At 35.3% G+C, this 22,851-nt stretch overlaps 1 protein-coding gene across 1 annotated transcript; it reads left to right on the plus strand.

Moving 5' to 3' along the window:
- The first annotated feature begins 1,060 nt into the window (after positions 1-1,060).
- Positions 1,061-22,499, plus strand: LOC137823096 (tryptophan--tRNA ligase, chloroplastic/mitochondrial). Its single transcript, XM_068628215.1, has 15 exons — positions 1,061-1,282; positions 1,366-1,455; positions 1,547-1,634; positions 1,891-1,932; positions 2,732-2,821; positions 2,920-3,042; positions 9,639-9,710; positions 9,934-10,046; positions 10,170-10,191; positions 10,282-10,347; positions 10,642-10,698; positions 13,529-13,575; positions 13,704-13,785; positions 21,089-21,178; positions 22,020-22,499. The coding sequence occupies exons 1-15, from the start codon at positions 1,227-1,229 to the stop codon at positions 22,155-22,157; spliced, it is 1,176 nt and encodes a 391-aa protein (XP_068484316.1). The 5' UTR covers positions 1,061-1,226; the 3' UTR covers positions 22,158-22,499.
- Positions 22,500-22,851: the final 352 nt, after the last annotated feature.

Consider the following 22,851-nt stretch of genomic DNA (forward strand, 5'->3'; position numbering starts at 1 on the left):
ATATGCTTGGAAGACAAAATATTACAAGACATAATTGAATCTTGGGAAATTTACTTTACTCTAATGGTTGATAAAATTATCTTGTGTAGAGTTGTGAATTTGATGAAGGTAGTCACTAAAAAATGTTGGTGCTCGACCTTCTCTGTTGAATCTCCATAAAATTTCTATTTTAGTGTTTTTTTTTTTTCATTTATGTTGTTGTGTGTTTTCAAGGTTTCAATGATAAGGAATATCAAGAAAAATAAATCTTCTTCGTATACATTGTCAATATGTTTAGGATCAAAGAAGTGTAAACAAATAAATTCATATCTGTGAAAGATTACACCACCAGTAACATATTTCTCTTGTATTATGATATTTAAAATAATATAACATTGACTCAATTTAAAATTCAAGAAAAAGAGATTTTTGGAATATTGGATCAAGCTTGTTTCTTTTATTTTTCTGAAATGGAAGCATAATATATACAAAAAAAAATCTCTAAATCCACTAGATTAGTTTCTATTTATATAACAATTCATAACAATTTTATAAATAACATACAAAACAACCTATGACCATAAAAACATTAGGAAGTTTGAATTGAACCATAAGACAATAAGACAACATGTAATATTTAGAATATGTTGATATTTCATTTTTACGGTAACATTTAGAAAGCTTGAATACAATAAGTTTGATGTAATATACAATTATTTTCATAAAACTCCTTGTGTTTAAATTCCTCGCTATTTTCATTTATGATGATTTTAATAGTTTTGTCAAATTGGTTTTGAAACACAATTTAAAAACATCTTTTAATTAGATAATTTTATCATTTAATAAATAAAAAATATTTTTTTAATAAAATAAAGAGTTGAATGTTTTATTTTATTTGAAAATAACCGATTATATAAATTTTTAAAATATTTTTAGAAAATTATATATACATATATATACATATATATATATATTAAATTCTATTATTAAATTATAATATTAATACAAATTATAATTTCCCAAATAAAAAAATGTAGAAAATAAATTAGGCATTTGGGTTTACAAATTGATTCTTCAAATTGCAGCCGTTGATGGCGTTTTTGTTGATACACAAGGAAGATCCAAAGCTGCACCCGCCTTAAACCACGAGCGAGTCGCTGTGACAGATAAAGCTAAACGGTAAGGCGTGCGTGGAGTGGAAGTGGAGGAAGAAGAAGAACAAGAAGAAGAAGAAGAAGAAGAAGAAGATGAGCGTTTCACATTTCGCGGTTCTATCGTGTTGTCGTCCACTCGTCCCTTCACTGTACTCTACTATCTTTCTCTGCGTTTTTGTTCTTCAGTTCACACTTAGGTTTTGTGATTTTAATTGGAAGTTGGAAACACCAGGTCGCGTGCTTCAGGGCTTCGTTCTCGCATACGCTGTTGTACTACTTTAACTGCTACTTCCACAGAGACTCCCACTCCCACCTCCGTAAAGTAATAGTAATCATTGGATTTTTTTTTTTTAAATTTTTGGTGTGAATTAAGTAGCAATCTGTGTCGTTATTGATGTTTGTTTTTTTGACAGGAAACGAGTAGTGTCGGGGGTTCAGCCCACGGGCTCAATTCATCTTGGAAACTATTTTGGAGCTATCAAGAATTGGGTTGCCCTTCAGGTGTACCATTCACAGCCTCTTTCCCTTTCTTATTCCAGGGTGTTGTTTTGAATTGCACAAGTAATTTAATTGGCAATGACAGTGGCATAATGCGACTTGGATAAATTGGTTTATGCATGAGAAGTTTATTTCATTTTTCATCTTATTGTCTTCTCCGCTCAGACCCTTTATTGGATTCCATAATTGAAATGCTGCTTGATTGTCTCGATTCACAAATTTGCATATTTCTTAAGACGTGATATTTTTTGTTTTGCAGAATGTTTATGAAACTCTTTTCTTCATTGTGGACCTGCATGCGGTATGTCCAGATTCCTTATACTACCTAGACTTACGAAGTGCTCAATGATGTTTTGTTTGAGCCATAGGTCTGTGCTCATATAACTATTTTTTGGGTATATAATATCATGTGATAGAATCTTGAAATTCTTGATTTTTCTTGTTTTGCTCTGCTTCTGTTCTGTAGTGAGTTTACTGTTAGCACAAGTGTGTACTTTAATTTATTGTGCCATTTACTCTTTCTGAGACCAATTCACAAATAAGTCCTTTAGTTTGGGGTTTCTCATCAACGATGCTTAGCAGCTCCGCCAAGGAAATTCTCACATTTACTTATAACAGAGGATAAAGATCCAGAATTTTAGGATACTTTAAGTTCACCTTTCTTTAGATGTACATTTTTATCTAGCGTTGGGATTTTGATTGGAATCCCCACATTTTATCCTTCTTGATGGTAGAAAGAGCGGCCAGACTTTCGTAGTCAAAGATGTACAACCTATGAAGCATGGATGCTGGATGTTACATGGACTCAGACATATATAGCATTGTTCCAGCAAATTTCAAGTGTCTTATTAGGATATGTAACATGACTTCATGTTTGACCAGTGTGTCTTACTGTTTTTCTTTTAAATGTCCATGCTTCAAAGTTGCACTTTAAAACTTGATCAGGCTAAGTATTGGTTTTCTGAGAGGATTTTGTGGACTAATTTTATGCTTTAAATTGATTTTCATTGTACTTAATTACTGGTCAATGCTAGTTTTCTGTTTTCTTGATTTTGAATGATACTGTCCCATTTCTCATCCCTTTGGATTTGATCTTACAGATCACATTACCATACGACACCCAACAATTATCTAAGGCTACAAGGTCAACTGCTGCTATTTACCTAGCATGTGGAGTGGATCCTTCCAAGGTTCTTTGCAACTTTTGCTCTGAACGTTTTGGAAAGAGTATTTATGTTGGGAGTATCGAGATCACTGTGGATAAATGGCATTCGTTTTGTGCATACAGGCTTCAGTATTTGTACAGTCTCATGTTCGTGCACATGTTGAATTGATGTGGCTGCTAAGTTCCACGACACCTATTGGTTGGCTGAACAAAATGATACAGTTTAAAGAGAAATCTCGCAAGGCGGTGCGTTCATAGCTGTATGAATTCTTAATTTCTATTTTATAATTTTTTTTATTCTTTTTTTATGGATATAATTTGATTTTTACAAGTTTTATCTCATTACTTCATTTCTATCTGTATTTTTCCTTCTTAACAGTTGTATTCTTGAAGTATTTTAGTTCAATTTGATTCTTTAATTAAGCAAACTTTGGGAATAAGATTTCTTCTGGACTGACTTTATCTTTTCATATTGTGAATAATTGGAAAATGAAAAGAAAATCTCTTCTTTTGTTTTGAATGTCAAGAACTTGACTGTGCACCACACCATTTTTGAGCTCGGGTTGTTCTTCAATGCTCTGTAGTAATACCGACTGTTTACCTTTTGGTCACTGCTCTTTAAATAATGGAAGGCAGAAGCTTCTGGTCAGATATTTAGGCCTTGATAATGAATAAAGCCTATTCTAAGAATAAACTAATAACATATAAGCTCAATGTTGTCAAAATTTGAGATTTAGTGTAAGATTGGGAAGTAAAAGGTTGTAACTTAAATGTAAAACTATACTTAAGCACATACAAGTATGTAGAAAATAATACAAAATAATGAAAATAACCTCTCAATCACTTGTCAAACTAAACTTAAATGAAAATTCATTAGCATGAAATCCAATACAACTCATAACTCATTTACTTACGTAAGTTATTCATAACATATCTCAACTAAAACATGAGAAAATAGTCTAAATGTGCAATTATAGGGTAGAATCTAGATTCTTGATATTTAGTCTAGTAGCAAATTGCTAATTTTTTCCAGATAAAAACATAAAGTCAGAAACAGAGAATAGAGAGAGGGTGAGGGGCACTTGATGTGAGAGAAGGTTTCTCTCTGCTACTAGCTCTACTGAGCCCCAGGCCAAAGTGCTATGGTGAGTGATGGAAGAGGGCCAAGCACAACCTCATATAAAAAGACAAGAGCCAAGACGTGAGCATCCAAAGCCAAACCAAGAGCGTCTAGGCCAAAGGAAGGAGCGTCTAGGCCAAAGTGAAGAGCGTCTAGCACAAGGTGGAGAGCGTCTAAAGGGAGAGCATCTAGAAGGAAGGGTAGACCGTCTAGGACCTATTACTAGGTCCATGACCAAACTACGGATGTGAGACTTGGGCCAAGCTATGGATGGGAGAAGAAGCAACTTGTATATGCTACATGAAGGCCCATTAAGGATAGCTTAGTATTAGTTGTGGTGTAAATAGCATAAACTTGATTCCATGAGACTTGACCTAGATTTGCTAAAGATTTTGTCACTTTCTAGAAGGATTCTCCACATGGCCATGTGCTCCATGTGATGTAAATTTGCATTTCATTTTGATTAGCATTAGGGTTGCATTATGGTCCTCCTTAGCCTATAAAAGGAGGAGCCTACACCTTGTATTTTCAAGATTGAATAAAGTATTGTTATGCTGCCAATTTAGTGCCATACATTACTCCTTGCCTAACTTCTAGGTTTTAATCTTCATTTCACCACCTTCAAAGGGGCTGGTCGAACCTCCCCATTTCCACACTCTTCATGCACCTTCAAGGTCACCACACCTCTAAATGATGGATTTCTTATGAGCTCTTCTTGGATGTTTGTTGAAGATGGTGTGGAAGCTTAATGGAGGAGATGGACAAGGTCCATCATCTCCTCCTTCTTGAGAAGATCTATCCTCAGATCTACGGACTTGATCTCGAATAGCAGCCTCTTGTTTCGCCAAAGCTTGTCCTCCTGGATCAAACGTCCACCTATAGAAATCATCAAATAAAGCATAGGTGTTAGTTTGAAAATCAATTTTACTATGTTGCCATTTTTGTTTTTCTTTTGGTTTTGGCAACTTTGGACAATGTATCTCTTTTGATTGTTGTATGTGTTCTCTAATCATCTTATGCATTTTGAAATGTTCATTTGTGGTTACTTTCTCTTTAGGCATAAATCCTATAGGAGATGGTAACAACTTAAAAGGAGAAAGATGATTTAGCCCACATATAACCTCAAAAGTAGAAATACAAGTAGTTTTGTGAACTACTTTATGGTGTGTATGCTCATCTCTAGAGTTGTGTTTGTCCTTTATGATTATTCTAGGCATAGAAGAAAGAGCTAGATTTTCAAATGTATTTTGACCATGCCTTTGAGGATGATAAGAATTTAAAGTGTACAACTTAGTTACAAGTTTTCCAAAGAGAATCCTTAAATCATGGTTTGCGAAATTTGGAGCTCTATCCAACACTATGCTTGAGGATAAATCATGAAGATGTAGCACTTCTCTAGAGAAGAGTTTATCCATGAAAATCGAATCAAAACCTTTTGTTGTCCTAGGAAGCTCTAATATGAAATTTGTGTCTTCCCAAGGATCATTTGCAAAAGGTGAAGGAGCATAGAGTTCTTGAGACATTGCCTTAGCTGTAGTTTGAAAACAAGAATTTTACCTAAGGTAATGTCTTTGAACCTCTTTTCTCATGGGGGACAAAAGTTTTCCTTTTAAAAGCTCTAGAGTTTTATCAACTCTAATTTGGCCCATGAGTTCTCCTTCATGAAGACTTTTTCTCTTATGTGTAAAGATAGTCTCGTTGTTACAACCATTGTTTATGAGAATTTGTACACTTTGCAATGGTTGTCTCAATAAGACATGACAAGTTGCTCTAGGCATTACTTCACATAAAAATTTGTTTTTGTAGATGCTTATAGATAACTTGACATTCACTTGGTGATATCCTAGCACATATGAGAAATAATCTACTTCATCTTTATCTATGCAAGCTTCTTTTAAAGACTCTTCTTTTTTGCTTATGCTTGCAAGTGTTCCTTTACAAGAGGTAAGGCTAGGTTGTTCAACAAGAAGCATATTTTCAAAGGTATTTTTAATTTGCTTGTCTTGTTGAATGACCTTGTGGGAAGAAACACTCTTCTCCCACGCCTTCTGTTTCCCAAAGGTTGTTTTCTCTTGCTTTTCTATTTTTAATATGCTTGTAAGGGGTGTTATAAGATATTCCTCATTCTTTCTAGATTCACACCACCCCTCACTTGGCTTTTCTTTTTCTTTTTCTTTAGCTTCCCTTTTGTCTTCCTCTCTTTTCTTTTGTATCTTTCTTTCCTTCTTTTCTTTATAGGAAGCAAACAATTTTTCTACCCTCATTTCCCAATCTAAGCAAGCTTCTACATTTTCTTTTCCATGGAAATGGGATAGGTCTACCCTAGCCTCTCTTGGGCTTTCTTGTTCTCTTCTATCTCTTCTATATCTTCTAGGGGGTGCTTGATAATAATCTTTTATTCTAAGGCTTCCCTCCCCAAAAGAATCATTATCTTTAGAGATAGATGCATGACAAGGTAATTTTTTTGAAATTTGAGACTTCTCATCCTTTGCTTTAGTCAATTCATTAGTTTTGGTCTCATTCTCCAATTGTTTAGATGAAATTGATTGAATATCCTTGGAAAGTTGTTTCAAAAGGGATTTGATGGATTTCACATCACTTTTCATAGACTTTGAAGAATGAGAAGACATGACTAGAACTTTGTGTCTAGAAATGTTTTACTTTGAGAAAAAATGAGGGAAGTTAAAGAAGGTAGTTTTCCAGGTAAGAGAGGTGAGTCACAATGGACTACTTAAATACCAAGTCTTGCCTTAGCCAAAAACTATCCCTTAAGATCTTCCACAAATCTTTCTCTTGGTAAACCACTTAAAACACAATGAGGTTGGAGAAATCAATTTTTTTAATGCAAGAAACAATGCAAACTATCTAACAACCCAAGCAAAATTATCAAAGCTTAAACAAGACAAAAGCAAAGCAAATAAGCGTAGCTAACTAAAGGCAAATGATGTAATTAAAGCAATTAACAAGTGCTAAGCTAGATAGTTTTAAGCTAGTCGGCCCTAGGTGAGGCTTCTTGGACACTTGGAGCCCTTGAAGACACACTCACCGTCTAATTGCGTAATTAACAAGTAATTAACAAGAGTTAAGTTGCAAAGATATTAGATGGAACTCCCTTTGTTGATTTTCTATTTGCACTTCCTTTGTTGTCTCTTCTTTGTTGGGCCTTCCAATGTGTGTGGTGTATTTAGTATGTGTTTGTTGCTGCCCTTGCCTTTGTTCCTCTTGGAATTAGGTAATTAAAATCTTCAATCCAGCACCTATCAAGCAAAGCTAGACTCCTCTTAAGTCAATACCCACTCAACAAGTACCAATTGATATTTAATCCACCACAAAGCTTAGAGGTCAAAGAAAGAAAGCAAGAAACAAATTAATTTGAAAAACAGTACCACACAAATGGAATTAAATGTGACAACTAGAAAGAGTTCAAATGAAATTAGACAAGCAAATAAAAAGGTACGCAAAGAAAGGGATGGCACACAAAAAGGAACCTATGGAATAGCACTAAATTTGATTTAAAAACCAAAAATAGCGCCACTGAAACAAATTGTTGTGGTCCAGAATGCGTGATTTTCACAGATTTATGCTGAGCTGGCCTTTTAATATTTGCTTATGAAAATTGATATTCAAACATATCAAGATCTCAACAAATTTTTGGCGTTGGTTTCACTCCAAACACATGCACCATTTTTTTTTAATAAATTTTCTAAAATCAGTGTTCAGATTCGCCAGTTGTAGCGTCAGGATTGCACACTGCTTTTGTAATATTTATCATTTTTTTTCTATTTCTTTTTTTGAACTGATTCTTTTTTTGTCCTTTCTCTAACACCTCAACCTTTCAAAATCCAGAGGATCAGAATTTTCTTATGTGTAAATTAATTTTCATAAGCAAAATCAGTCAAAACAGAATGGTGGAAACAGAGGATTCTGTAAATCTGGAAATAAAAACAGAAAGATATACCAAAAGAAACACAATGGAATTAGTGTAAGGAATTTGTGTGGATCTAACACACAAATATGAACTCAAACTAAAAATAAAAAGCACCAAAGGATCAAAAACACAGCAGATTCAGATCAAACATTTATACCAAAATCAAGAAACAAATAAGCCAAAAAAAAGTACTACTAAGATTTGATGACAAATATGGAAACACAAGACTTGACAAAACTTATAGATTCATAAAATAAAATGACTCAAGCATTAATATGAACTGAATGAAAATTGCAATCAAGACTCAAATGCCTAAAAATAAAAACAGCAACACAAAATAGCAAGAATCCTACACAAAATTGAAATAAGATGTTCAAGCACAATTTGAACAAAAACTACCGATTGAATTGAATAGAAAAGCATTCAAATCATATTAAAAACAGAAAAACAGCAAGACAACTTGGAATCAAGATGAACAACTAGGAAATAAGAACTCAAAAAGAAAAACACAAAGAGATACTCATCTTTGAAGAACCATAGCTCATGATACCAAATGATGGATTTCCTATGAGCTCTTCTTGGATGTTTGTTGAAGATGGTGCAGAAGCTTAATGGAGGAGATGGACAAGGTCCTCCTAAGAGGTGTGGTGACCTTGAAGGTGCATGAAGAGTGTGGAAATGGGGAGGTTCGGCCAGCCCCTTTGAAGGTGGTGAAATGAAGATTAAAACCTAGAAGCTAGGCAAGGAGTAATGTATGACACTAAATTGGCAGCATAACAATACTTTATTCAATCTTGAAAATACAAGGTGTAGGCTCCTCCTTTTATAGGCTAAGGAGGACCATAATGCAACCCTAATGCTAATCAAAATGAAATGCAAATTTACATCACATGGAGCACATGACCATGTGGAGAATCCTTGTAGAAAGTGACCAAATCTTTAGCAAATCTAGGTCAAGTCTCATGGAATCAAGTTTATGCTATTTACACCACAACTAATACTAAGCTATCCTTAATGGGCCTTCATGTAGCATATACAAGTTGCTTCTTCTCCCATCCATAGCTTGACCCAAGTCTCACATCCGTAGCTTGGTCATGGACCTAGAAATAGGTCCTAGACGGTCTACCCTTCCTTCTAGACGCTCTCCACCTTGTGCTAGACGCTTTTCACTTTGGCCTAGACGCTCCTTCCTTTGGCCTAGACGCTCTTGGTTTGGCTTTGGATGCTCACGTCTTGGCTCTTGTCTTTTTATATGAGGTTGTGCTTGGCCCTCTTCTATATGGTGAGACTTGAGAGGAAAAAAGTTACAGAACAAAGGGTTTCATTGGGGTCTTTGGGGAAGAAGAGAGGATTAAAAGAGATGGCAGAGACCTGTGTCTGTTTTGCGATGGGATTTGTACCTCATCAAGTTTAGAAAAACTGAATGTATTTATTTTTGGGTTGAGAAAACCAAATTGGCACCCACTTTTTGGTAGAATTGTGCAAGTTGCTGACTCACAATTCCACACTCCAACTTGATGATTCCATCAGAGCATGATTCTGCTGGTTGGTTTGCAAGGCCTTGGGAAAATTGTAGAATCATGTGATTCCATGGTTAAAATTGTAAAAGGCAGTTTTAACAACACTGTGTGTGCTATTTATACACGTTTCATCATGACGGATTGTACTATGTAGCTTGTCTTTGACCAATGTACGTTTGCTAAAGCAGGCCCATTTTTTTCTTCAGTGCTCTCGAACTGGCTTGTATGTTTTCATTTGTACATATAATAGATTCTTATGGAATTGGATATGTAGGGAGATGAAGAAGTTGGGGTTGCTCTTTTGACTTATCCTGTTCTGATGGCTTCTGATATACTTCTATATCAGGTGATTTCTGACACTCTACCTTGTGGAAATTTTGTAAGTCTTGAATATAGTAGTGAAAGTTAAAAAGCCTAAATAAGTAAGCTAATGTTACCTAATAGGATTGCAGCTTTGCTTGATTAGTTTTTGCAATCTCAATTTATTTTTGAAAAAATTGTTTAAAATGCATTATATTAAATTTACATTGAATAAGAATAATTCTTATAATTGCAGCATGCTTCTGCAGTCTGATCTTGTCCCTGTTGGTGAAGATCAAAAGCAGCATTTGGAGTTGACTCGGGACTTGGCTGAACGGGTTAATAATTTATATGGAGGGAGAAAGTGGAAGAAGTTAGGGGGGTGAGTAATTGTTTCTAAACTGGAGATAAATACCATCACATCATGGGGTTGGAATTCTTTACCTTTTATAGATTTTACATTGGGCTTGACCTATTTTACTTTCATTTTGCTCCTTTATGACAGCCGAGGAGGTACTATATTTAAGGCAAGTTATATATCATCCGATTAAAAGGAGCTAATGAATCATAAGACAATGGAAATGTATTTTTTTCTAACAGCACTTTCTGGGATGCAGGTTCCAGAACCCCTTATACCTCCAGCTGGTGCCAGGATAATGTCCCTAACGGATGGCCTGTCCAAGGTTTTCTATTTTTTACTGCTTATATGTACATACACTACACACCCAACATTTCTGTTTCTAATTATCAGCCTGTTCATTTGCTCTATAAGTCGTTGACTCTTGAAAATTCAACTGTAATGTTAGATAGTTCTGTTTTACCATCAAAGAGTACAGAATGCAGAATGTTAGGCAATAGAAATTAAAGTAGATTGTCTGCTATCAATGTCATTTTTTAGGAATTGGAAAGCAGAATGATATTTATTGATTTGAACTTATATATTTTTTCTTACATTTATTTTGGATTCAATTTTGTAGATGTCAAAGTCTGCACCTTCTGATCAATCCAGAATCAATATTCTTGATCCTAAAGATGTAAGTAAGAATAATTCTCTATTTGTAGGCCTTACTGTATGGTGCATAATGTACTTTTGTAAATACTAGATTATTAGGATAAAAAATATTCTCAATATCTCCATAGTAATTAGGAAAAAAATATCTTCAAAATCTTCCTATCTATTTCAGCATATTTTTATGGTGAGAATGTAATTGGTGTAATTGATTTCAATAAAAGAATTTTGATCTCTCACTTGTCAATGATTTTTTTTTTAACTTGTATGAAAAATGGAAATGTAAATAATCATCGACCAAATTTATTATGTCGATATGATGCAATAGATATGAAAGTCAGATTACATTTTGATTGTGTTAAATAGTTTTGTAGGGTAGTACAAAAACATGCTTGATCGATTGTTAGTCCATCATATTCTCTTGTCCATTGTTTTTCAAAGTCTAATAACATAAATTGCATGTGCATCATTTGATGAAATTTGAACTGCTAGATCTTGTTATTACCATTGCCTTTTTGTTTGTGCTTTTAGAAGAAAATAAAATGTTATTGTGTGATCTTTTAAAAGTCCAAAATGACATTATTCCTTTTTTTTTGAAAGTGGACTTTAAGTATAACTCAACCTTACAAAATTGGTTTGTAAGGTGGGATTTGCACTTATATAATTTATTCATATTTCTAGTTGATGTGATATCTCCAACATTATCCTATCAATTATGCTTTTACTTTCAGCTAATTTTTAAATATTTTACTCATTTATTCTGAGAGAGAACAGTGGAGGTAGTTTTAGATAAATTAATTAACTAGAGAGATAGCACAGAAAATTTAAGGATATAACAGGTAAAAATGATTTTAATATACAGTATAAATGAGGAATCAAGGACGCTGATGTATTTCTTAGTCTATGTTCTATATAGCCTTATAAGAAAGATAAAGATAAATGGAGGAGGTAATGACACATGTTTTTGGGACACTAGCATAGGTTGGGATTTGTGAAGAATTAGGAGGATTAGTTTCAAAGCTTTTAAATAATGTGCATAAAGTGTTACATCATGGAGACGTACATTAGAAAAAGTGAGGTTCTTATTCACAAAAATAAAAGGAGAATCATATATATTTTTTTAATTTCTCATTGAAATAGATCTATGCTATTATGGAGTCTTAGGTTAAAATTGCTTTTGTTCTCAAGTGTAGCAGACTTGACTGCTTGAATACAGAGACATGACTTCCGTTTTTTATGATTATGTGTATTTAATTTGTGATGAATCTTGGTGTGATGACATAGTTGTTGCCTCATAACCTAGATCATGGGTTCAAATTTGGGGTGGGGGTGTAAGTCTGTAGCTACGTGATAACTGTTTTAGTTGCATTCAGTTTTCAAACAAAAGTAAGTTCCCTCTAGTGTGGTATAGGTCAACCTAGGTCGAATCCCCAAATACACAGTGTTATATTTCCATTGTTCATATTCTCCTTATACAAATTAAAATTGGGGGGAAACTTGAATTAAACGAACTATAAAGCGAACTGAAAAGTAAAACAGAGTGAATACTAGACTGTCTATAGACAATTGTCTGATGGACCGTCTAGCAACACTTGAAAATGTATAGACAAAAATATTAACTGTTATTGCCAGTTGACTCGATTATCTTTGCGCGCCTACGACGATTACACGCCCAATTGCCTCTACCTTCGTCGGTGCCTTCTCTCGATCAAACACCTGAAATCACAAAGACAAAGGGCGCCCTAGAGGCCGTTTGCACTCCGACGCTCAAGTTAGTGTATGGCTAGGAAACACCAATGTAAGCTGTAAAAGCTCTTTGTGTGTATTTGTATGTCTGTTAGCGTAAAGCTGCGTATGAATCGCATACCTTATTAAGTTTGATACTACCCTTTATATACTCTAGGGTTTCCAATGATTTCGCTAACCATAATTAGGTTTACTGAGGGTGTGTCTTAGTGCCGCTATCACCCACTCTTTGGACAATCCAGCGCGTAAGGCTCTCTTGCTGGAGGGCGACCTCTGACGGATGACCACCTGGGTACCAACTTGTGCACCTAATCTCTGGGGCCATCCGCCCTGGGAATGCCCTAGTTGTTCACGTCCCATGCATGCAGTTTACCCCTGGAATGTGACCCTCACAGGTCGTATCTCTTCCAGTCACTTCTATTTAGAGTTTTAAGACTTAACAATTGGGTAGGCCTTGAATCGGGCCACAAAACTGATCTAAACTAACTGTTTTAGCTTCTTTCTTTTCAGAGCAGTGTTGACTATCTAATGCAAGTTGACTGCTGACTTTTGATCCTCTATTGCCTTTTTCTGCATAATTTCTGCTAGTTAAGTTCTGGTTTCGAATCTTCATTCAAGCTTCCAAGATCAAAATGAGTTCGAAAATTATTCCTTCAAATGATCAAAGCACTTGTTAGACGATTCAAGCAAAATATAAGCTGTAAATTGCAATTTTTATAACGTTTTTGTAAAAAATCTATTATTTTGGAGAAATTACAACTCTAATCTAAAAGCAGAAAATAAGAACAAAAAATAAACCCTCAAGGAAATGTAATTAGTCTAGAAAAATACTAGAAAACCAAGAGTTATCATCACTACCCTCCCTGCATCTCCACTAGTTGAGAATACTGAATATTTTTGTTGTCCTTCCTTCTTTGACTAGGCTTCCCTAGTAGGTGTGCGCTTAATTTGCAATCTTTGTTTGTCACCCATACTCAATGAACTATTGCTTGCAACTTACATATTGATATTTGAGTAAATTTAACTATGAATAAAAGTTTTCTATCTTTCCTTAAATCTTTGTTTGCCTTTGCTTGCTCTTGACCAAGTTTACTTATTTTATTTTGTAGCTTATAGCAAACAAGATCAAACGTTGCAAAACTGATTCATTTCCAAGGTTAGTACAGGCAATATTACTATATGGTGATATTTGTCCTTTAGTCTATAAATACTTTTTTTTTCCTCATTTACCTGTTTTCTATAAATCATTCTTTTTTGGTGTGCACTTTATGACAAATCTTACAGCTTGGAATTTGGCAACTCTGAGAGGCCTGAATGTAATAATCTTCTTTCCATATACCAGCTTGCTTCAGGAAAGGCGAAAGAGGTCAGAAATGTCACACACATATATATATTTATATATTTTTCACCAGTAATTATAATTTTTTCTGTTATCAATATGTTCTCAGTGGTTCTAGATGTATTTATTTCAATCAAATTTTTTTACCTTTCCGACTGTGTTTTTATTTTGTGTATGGTTTTACGTTTTCTGTGTGAAATGTAATGAAGTGTGTGCTTTTGGTCTTATAAAAGTAAAAAGAGTTGGCCTAAAAGTAGCAAGTGATACATGGCAGAATCGCCTTATGTTTAGCTTTGGTTATTGTAGATTTTATCCACTAAAACAGTCATAACTGGTATTGAGATTGTTTATGGGATTAGCCATTGTTGATTATTTTAAACTGTTTCTTTCTTCCTTGATGAACTTCTATTTCATTACAAAAAGAAAAACGGCAAAGCCTTTTCTCACTGGATATAATACATAGATCAAACTATGCCAGTATGTTCTACTTCCTATTAAAATCCCAAATTCTGAAAATGCCATTAGGTGAATGTTTATTTTAATGGGGGGGTGGTTGAAAAAACGAGGCCTGCGTTATACTAAAAGGATATTTGGTTTTGCTAGGTCTATTTCGCTAGTATTAGTGTTTGATATGGAAGGTAAGGGTCAGGGTTGTATGATGGTGGTGCTTAGTATTTGGGGGTTGATGGTGGGTGTTGAGACATGTTGGTGAGTTGGCACAACGTTGACTTTAGTTTCTTGTTTCTTAGACTAGGGTACCTTCAGATAATTGCTCTCCATGTGGCCCGTTGGTGATTTGCCAACTTTTTTCTGAAATTTATACCCTTTCTTCAGCATAAATATGATCAATAAAATTTGGTTATAAAAAACACCAGCCATTGACCCAACATAAGGAGCTCCCAAGCAATGTTGTCAAAATCGCGAGACTAACTTGCATACTTGTATGATCCTGCAGTAAGGGATATGAAGCAAGCTAATGCACACAGCGGATTGGGAGGTGTGTGGATCGTAGTGGGATCTCATGGTCTCTCATGAAATTTGGGGATCATAGTGCTGTGTTGATTTGTTTGAGAAACTAGGGTTTGTGTTTAAAAAAAATCCAACCTGAAAAAAGCCCAACTCGTAAGGATGGCCCTTGTCTGCTAGTGTTCTCTTTTGCTAATGAGAAAAAAAAATAAACAACTCTTGATGCTGCTCTCATTAACACTCCCATCACCATCGATGTCATTGGCCATCACAGCACTTGCGTTGTTGTTTGTTGTTGCCGACGTTTGCTTCACCATCGTTGGCCATTACAACACTCAAGACCATTGTGTCACCATCTCCTACTCTCTCATCAACAGTGTTGGTGTTGACTTCATTGTTGTTGGTCGTTGCTTTGATTGCCAACTTTGTTCAGTTCTATAATTTTTCTATTGGATCGTACTCTTCATGACTTATTATTTTTCTTTTCCGTATTATTTTTAATGCATGCAGAAGTCTATAAATATAGTTTTTCGTATACTCGAAACTCTTATAAGTTGAGTTACGATTTTTTATCACCCTTCTGATTCTCTTACTATCTTCGAGTTTGGCAACTATTAAAGGAAAAGAAAGAATAGGGTAAATCCCTTGTGTATATTGAACACATAGGGTTATGTTTATATAGGAAAAAGAAACATATGGGCTAAGCCCATTACATAAATATGAGATATCTAACAATATCTATAATATCTCATAATATCAAATAATATCTAATTATATCTAATAATATCTAACACTCCCCCTCAAGCTGGTGCATATAGATCATATGTACCCAGCTTGTTACAAATGTAATCAATCCTAGGTCCTCATAAGGGTTTAGTAAAAGTATCTGCTAATTGATTATTTGAATTAACAAACTCAGTCTTGATATCTCCTGATATAATCTTTTCTCGAATGAAATGACAATCAATCTCAATATGTTTTGTCCTTTCATGAAAAACTGGATTTGAGCTAATATGAAGAGCAGCCTGATTATCACATAGTGTCATTTGAGTAACCTCTCCAAATTGCAATTCTTTAAGTAACTGTTTAAGCCAAATAAGCTCACAAGTAGCCGAGGCCATAGCTCTATATTCTGCTTCTGCACTAGATCTTGCCACAACACTTTGTTTCTTGCTCTTCCAAGAGATCAAGTTATCACCAATGGAGACACAATAACCAGAAGTTGACCTTCTATCAGATGGATCCTGCCCAATCAGCATCTGAATAACAAACGACTTTAGTATGGTTATTATGACCATATAACAAACCTTTTCCAGGAGAGCCTTTAATGTACTTCACTATACGAATGACTGCATTCCAATGATCTTCACATGGAGAATTAAGAAATTGACTCACCACACTGACTGCAAAGGAAATATCAGGACGAGTAACAGTGAGATAGTTCAATCTTCCAACTAATCTCCTGTACTTCTCAGGATCTGAAAGAGGCTCCCCCTGATTGGGTAGAAGCTTGACGTTGGGATCCATGGGAGTATCAACAGATTTCGAATTCATCAACCCAATTTCCTCCAAAATATCTAATGCGTATTTTCTTTGAGAGATAACAATACCAGTATTGGATTGTGCTACCTCAATCCCCAAGAAATATCTGAGTTTGCCAAGATCTTTGGTCTGAAAGTGTTGACAAAGGTGTTGTTTTACTTGTGAGATGCCATGGTGATCACTGCCTGTAAGAACAATGTCATCAACATATACTACAAGATAGATACACCCAGCACTCGAGTGACGATAAAAAACTGAATGATCGCCTTCACTGCGAGTCATACCAAATTGTTGAACAACATTGCTAAATTTTCCAAACCAAGCCCTAGGAGACTGCTTGAGGCCATATAAGGATTTGCGAAGACGACATACCAATCCAGAAGACTCCCCCTGAGCAACAAAACCGGGAGGTTGCTCCATATAAATTTCTTCCTGCAAATCCCCATTAAGAAAAGCATTTTTAACATCCAGTTGATAAAGAGGCCATTGTTGAAGAGCAGCCATAGCTATGAATAAGCGAACAGAGGCCATCTTTGCTACTGGAGAAAAAGTATCACCATAGTCTAAACCAAAAATTTGGGTATAACCCTTAGCCACAAGACGAGCTTTGAGACGATCAATAGTACCATCAGGACCAACTTTGATAGCAAAAATCCACCTGCAACCAACAACAGATTTCCTAGATGGTAAAGGAACAAGTTCCCAAGTTCCATTATTCTGAAGCGCATTCATTTCATCAAGCATGGCCTGACGCCAACCAGGATGGGCTAAGGCATCACCTACAGATTTTGTAATGGATACAGAAGAAATAGACGAAAGGCAGGTATAAAAGGGTTGAGATAGTCTATGGTAACTCAAAGCAGTATAATGTGGAGAGGGATTACGAGTAGAACGTATACCTTTACGGATAGCAATAGGAAGATCAGGTTCAACAGTCGGAGGTTCAACTATAGGAGCCGGAGGGGGATGAGGTGTTGGCACCAGAATAGAGTCTGCTGATGGACGATGAGACGGTTGACGACGACTATACACCTGAAGAGTTGGCGGCGGTGGTGAATTGTTAGGTGCACTAGGCACAACAAGAGGAATATTAACTTGATTAGATGAAGAAATTGAAGGAGAAGGACAAGACTTAAAGTAAAGGGAAGATTCACTGAAGGTGACATCTGCTGAAATAAAATAACGGTTTAAAGACGGTGAGAAACATTTATATCCTTTTTGTGATCTAGTGAACCCTAAAAAGACACATTTGTGTGACTTAGGAGATAATTTATCAAGACCAGGACTAAAATTATGAACAAAACATGTGGACCCAAAAACTTTGGGAGGTAAAGAGTGGAGAGGGTCATGTGGAAATAAAATAGAATGAGGAATTTTGTTATCTAAAACTGAAGATGGCATGCGATTAATGAGATAACATGCACTAAGAACAACATCACCCCAAAAACGCTGAGGAACATCACCATGGATTAAAATAGTACGAGTTGTTTCAACAAGATGTCTATTCTTGCGCTCAGCTACCCCATTTTGTTGAGGTGTATAAGCACATGAAGTTTGATGAAGAATACATAAGCCATAAATTTTTTAAAAGAATAAGAAAGATATTCACGTCCATTATCACTGCGCAAAATTCGGATGGAAATTCCAAATTGATTTTTAATTTCATTGTAAAATATTTGAAATATAGAAAACAACTCAGAACGGTTTTTCATTAAAAATACCCAAGTACATCTTGAATAATCATCAATAAAAGTAACAAAATATTGAAATCCTAAATTAGACTTAATACGACTTGGTCCCCAAATGTCAGAGTGAACTAAGGCAAAAGGAGATGAAGCATGTTGTGAGACACTACGAGGAAAAGAACTACGAATGTGTTTCCCTAACTGACATGACTCACACGATAAAGTAGACACATTAGACAAACTTGGAACAAGCTGTTGCATCTTGGCAAGACTAGGATGACCCAACCGAGCATGAATGAGAGATGGAGAATCCATAATTGCGCCAACATGTGCAGAGATCTGTAGTTGATAAAGTCCATGAGACTCACATCCGGTGCCAATCATCCGTCCCGAACTCCGGTCTTGTAAAGTAACAGAATCTTTGGTAAAAGAAATAACACAGTCAAGGGAACGAGTGAGACGACTAATGGATAATAAGTTAAATGGAGACCCAGGGACATAAAGAACATTATCAATAGATAAAGATGAAAAAAGATTAATAGTACCAACACCATGTGATGGTACCCTATATCCATTGGCCATGGTAACTGAAGGTAAATAACCCGTAGTAGATAGGGAAGAGAAAAAAGATTTATTACCAGTAATGTGATCAGTGGCACCTGAATCTAGAACCCAAGGGCCATGGGAAGTGGAGTGAGTGAGGCCAACAAAAGATGTACCTGAATGTGCAACAGAAGCTGTGGAACTAGGGTTCTGACGATCCTCATACCATTTAAGAAATTCATTGAAAATAGCAGGCTGGCTTGGGGTATCAATTGAAGTATGGTCCATGGTAGAAGGTTGCACAGGGGCAATTTGAGCAACCGCAACAGATCTAGGAGGACGACCATGTAAGGCATAACATCTGTCAATTTTGTGGCCAAGTTTGCCACAATGGTCACACTTGTGACACCCTTTGCCCGGCTTGTGAGGGCGAGTACGATCATTATGCTGAGATAAAGCAGAAGAGTCATCAACATGAGACGTTATATCAGCGGTGTGTTTACCTGGCACGCGCAAAAGGGTAGAACAAGTGGAAGTAAAATTGGGCACAATAGGAGATCCCAAAATTTGATCACGAACGTGAGAATAATCATCAGGAAGACCATGTAAACCCAATAACATGAAGAACTTGGATCTTTGTTCTAGTTCTTGAGAAGGAGTAGAGGCAGGAGGTAATAACTCATTAAAATCATGAAGAAGAGCATGAAGTTTACCTAGATATTCCGCCATTGTACCATCAAGACGTTTGGGAGCAACAATTGTGAGAAGATTTTGACACACACCATAAAGACGTTGAGTATCATTGGTGTATAATAATTTTGCTTGTTCCCAAACTTCTGAACATGTTTCATAGGTACGAAAAATTTGTTTTAAAGATGAGTGAATGGTCGATTTGATAACAATGCATAATTGAGCATCAATTTTCGACCAACGAACAACCTCATTTTCAGCAAGAGTAGGATGAGTAAGATGATCAACATAACCTTGACTCTTAAGCCATAATTTAATATCTGATGCCCAAGTGTCATAATTGGTTCCATCCAATTTGTCAATGGAAAGATGAACATTGACGTAATTAGTATAAATAGATGAATCCGACATAATGACTGAAGAAGAAGCCATAGTGGCAGCGGAAGCGGAAGAAGCCATAAAAGATAAGGACAAATCCAGTCACCGGTTAATTGGCGGGAGCAACAAAGATGAAGGCTCCGACAGCGATTCCGACGAGATTCCGGCGGCGGCTCTGGCGAAGGTCCGGCGAAGTTCCGGTGAAGGTCCGGCGAAGGTCCGGAGGCGGGTACGGCGAGACAGTGGGGGTGGTGGCTGGAAAATTCCAGGGAATAGTGGATTCACCAATAAAAATTGAACCCTAAACCCTAAACTCTAACCTTATGCTCTGATACCATATTAAAGGAAAAGAAAGAATAGGGTAAATCCCTTGTGTATATTGAACACATAGGGTTATGTTTATATAGGAAAAAGAAACATATGGGCTAAGCCCATTACATAAATATGAGATATCTAACAATATCTATAATATCTCATAATATCTATAATATCTCATAATATCAAATAATATCTAATTATATCTAATAATATCTAACAGCAACCTTGCTCCCAAAGTTCTTATTATATAGAAAAACATCTTTTGGTAATGTGTATAAAGAAATGAGGATTTCTAATATTGTATCTTTGAGTTGCACACACGTGTGTTATTTAATGAAACATTAGAGTACATTTATAGATACAAAGGATACAAATTGAATCCTAATTTACTGTATTGGATAATCCACAGATGTTGGCATGTGCAAAATAAGTAAAACATGTTATTCAAACCCCCCTCAAACTAGAGCATACTTGTTACAAATACATTCAACATGGGAGAACCTTGAAGTGATTTACTGAACATTCCAGCTAGTTAGTTGTTCAAGTTATCAAGTTGGTTGTGATTTCTCAGGGAAGCACCATTTCTCTATCAAAATGACAATTGTTCTCTATGCATTTGTTCCTTTATGGAAGACCAGGTTTGATTGAATATGAAGTGTAGCTTGATTGTTGCATATAAGCTTCGTGTGTTGAATGTCGCCCAATTTTAGTTGTTGTAGTAGTTGCTCAAGACACATAAGCTCAAATGTAGGTGCTGCTATAACAGTGTAGTATGCACTGCATTGAATGTGGAAACTCTTTTGTTTCTTCCTCTTCCACGAATTAGAGATGTTAGGCTAATGGGAAGTTGCGAAGTAGTTAACTAGGATGGTCTGTTATATGCTTGAAGGACAGGTATCTTTTTTTTTTTTAAATTCATGAATCATGATCATGAACTAGTCTTTCTCAAATTATGACATTAACACGAATATCCTTTAAACTTCCTCTCCTCAACATATTGCCGGAAATTGAGAATAATTCTAGGGCATTAATTTGTAAAATAATTCTTTCTAATCTGCCAGTCAAGATGAGATGTGCTGCTGAATTTTTGTTATGTAGAAAAGTTCCTGCTTAAATACCGAACTTTTAATTTATATAAATTAATCCCCAATCATGTAGTAGTTCTCGATTTTCTAATTCGTCAATTCTACTTGAAACTCATTCTGCAGGAAGTTGTTGAGGAATGCCAAAATATGAACTGGGGCACTTTCAAACCCCTTTTAACGGATGCCTTGATTGATCATTTACATCCCATTCAGGTTTCATATAGTAAATTACTTTTTGTGAAGAATGCCTAGTTGTTTTCTCTAAATTACCTTTTTTATTAGTCAGCATTTCTAATCAGTAAGTTGGCATAAGTATATGCTTGATGAGTAGTATTTAACTAGTTTTGAAAAATTCAATATTAAAAGAATGATTTTTACGTTTGGATTTGATTATATTATAATAAGTTTTGTTTGGATGGTTTTGCACTAAAAACTAGACACAAATCCCACAGGATTAGGTGGGAAAGAATCTATAAAATGGTGACATCCAAAACCTGGACAGTTTTATGCCTTAATATAAATGTGGATATGGATTACAAATAAAGTCACCATGTAATATTATTTTATTATAACAAGTGGGGAGTACTATCTTAGACTTCTGAACTGCCAAACCTACAAAATTACATTCAGAAAAAATAACAAATATTTTAAGGGTAAAATGTATTTGGTCTCTCAATATCTTGAAACTATCCACTATAAATATTTTATGTTTTTAGTCTCTATAAAAACACATGTTCTTAGTCCCTCAACATCACTTATGGTAAATTTATGAACTCAAAATGTGACAAACTGAATTTCAAGATATTTTAAAGGATAAAAAATATAAATCCCCCAAATACTAATTTTCTGCTGGAATGTGTTTTCAGCATACAAGAACCCACGTCATTTTATTTTTTTGCTGCCCAAACAATCAACTAACTGTTTAAAGAGAGAAATTTTGAGTTCAAATGTATTATATATAAGCTCAGAATTATATTTGAAACGGTTATCCAACACAATCTTAGTGTTATACGAAAAAAGTCAGTGCATAACTTTTTTTTCCCTACTTTGGCAGGTTCGCTATGAGGAAATCATGTCCGATTCAGGTTATTTAGATGAAGTATTGACACAAGGTGCTAAAAATGCAGCAGAAATAGCAGATACAACACTTCATAATGTTTATCAAGCAATGGGATTTTTGAGGAGACAGTGATAATTGATACCAAATGAATTAATATTGGCGAGACAGCAACTTAAAAGCTAACACATGGACGATTCGTGACCAGCTTCAAGATTTTGGCGTAATCTGTGAAAGTATACTTTGAAGTGGAAATATTATTTTTCAAATAATATTTGATATAAAGCCTAAAGGTCTCATAAGTTTTTGATGAAGTTTGTTATTGCCTTCATTTTTTCTTCTATCTCTTCCATTATTTACCTATATTTTATAATGAATTCAAATTGATAAATTGTTTCGACATTGTATTGTATTTGATGGAATCACGACCTAGTCATCTCAATTCTGTTCTTATCAAGTTCTCATGATGATTGATGAGCTCCTTAATTGGATCTTCATTTTACTAGCATCTGGAATAACTTCATGTGTGCTTACTCCACCCTCCCGAATCCAATGAATTGGACAGCCTCTTGTTTTTCAATCTATTTCTAGGCAGATGATACTGAAAATAAATTTCCTTAAAAGAAATAATTACATGAGACATCTTACAGCGCCATTATTTTGTTGATCAGTACAAATAAGCATGCATGCCCTTATGAAACTGGTGGAATGTGGAATGAGGCCATAGTGGCATTCTTATCAACATCGAATACTTACTGCAAGGGAGAATATTTTTGTTGCTTTGTTTGTTTGATGTACAGCAAGGAGTCTTTTTTTTTTCTTTCCTATT

The sequence above is a fragment of the Phaseolus vulgaris genome, chromosome 9 (assembly GCF_000499845.2).
Source record: "Phaseolus vulgaris cultivar G19833 chromosome 9, P. vulgaris v2.0, whole genome shotgun sequence".
Taxonomy (NCBI): domain Eukaryota; kingdom Viridiplantae; phylum Streptophyta; class Magnoliopsida; order Fabales; family Fabaceae; genus Phaseolus; species Phaseolus vulgaris.

Excerpts from the sequence above, each read along its gene's own strand:
- LOC137823096 (XM_068628215.1), top strand. The coding sequence starts at position 1,227 with ATGAGCGTTTCACATTTCGCGGTTCTATCGTGTTGTCGTCCACTCGTC. Across the intron at positions 9,711-9,933 it reads CTGATATACTTCTATATCAG|TCTGATCTTGTCCCTGTTGG; the intron begins GTGATTTCTGAC and ends ATGCTTCTGCAG. Across the intron at positions 10,192-10,281 it reads GAGGAGGTACTATATTTAAG|GTTCCAGAACCCCTTATACC; the intron begins GCAAGTTATATA and ends TCTGGGATGCAG.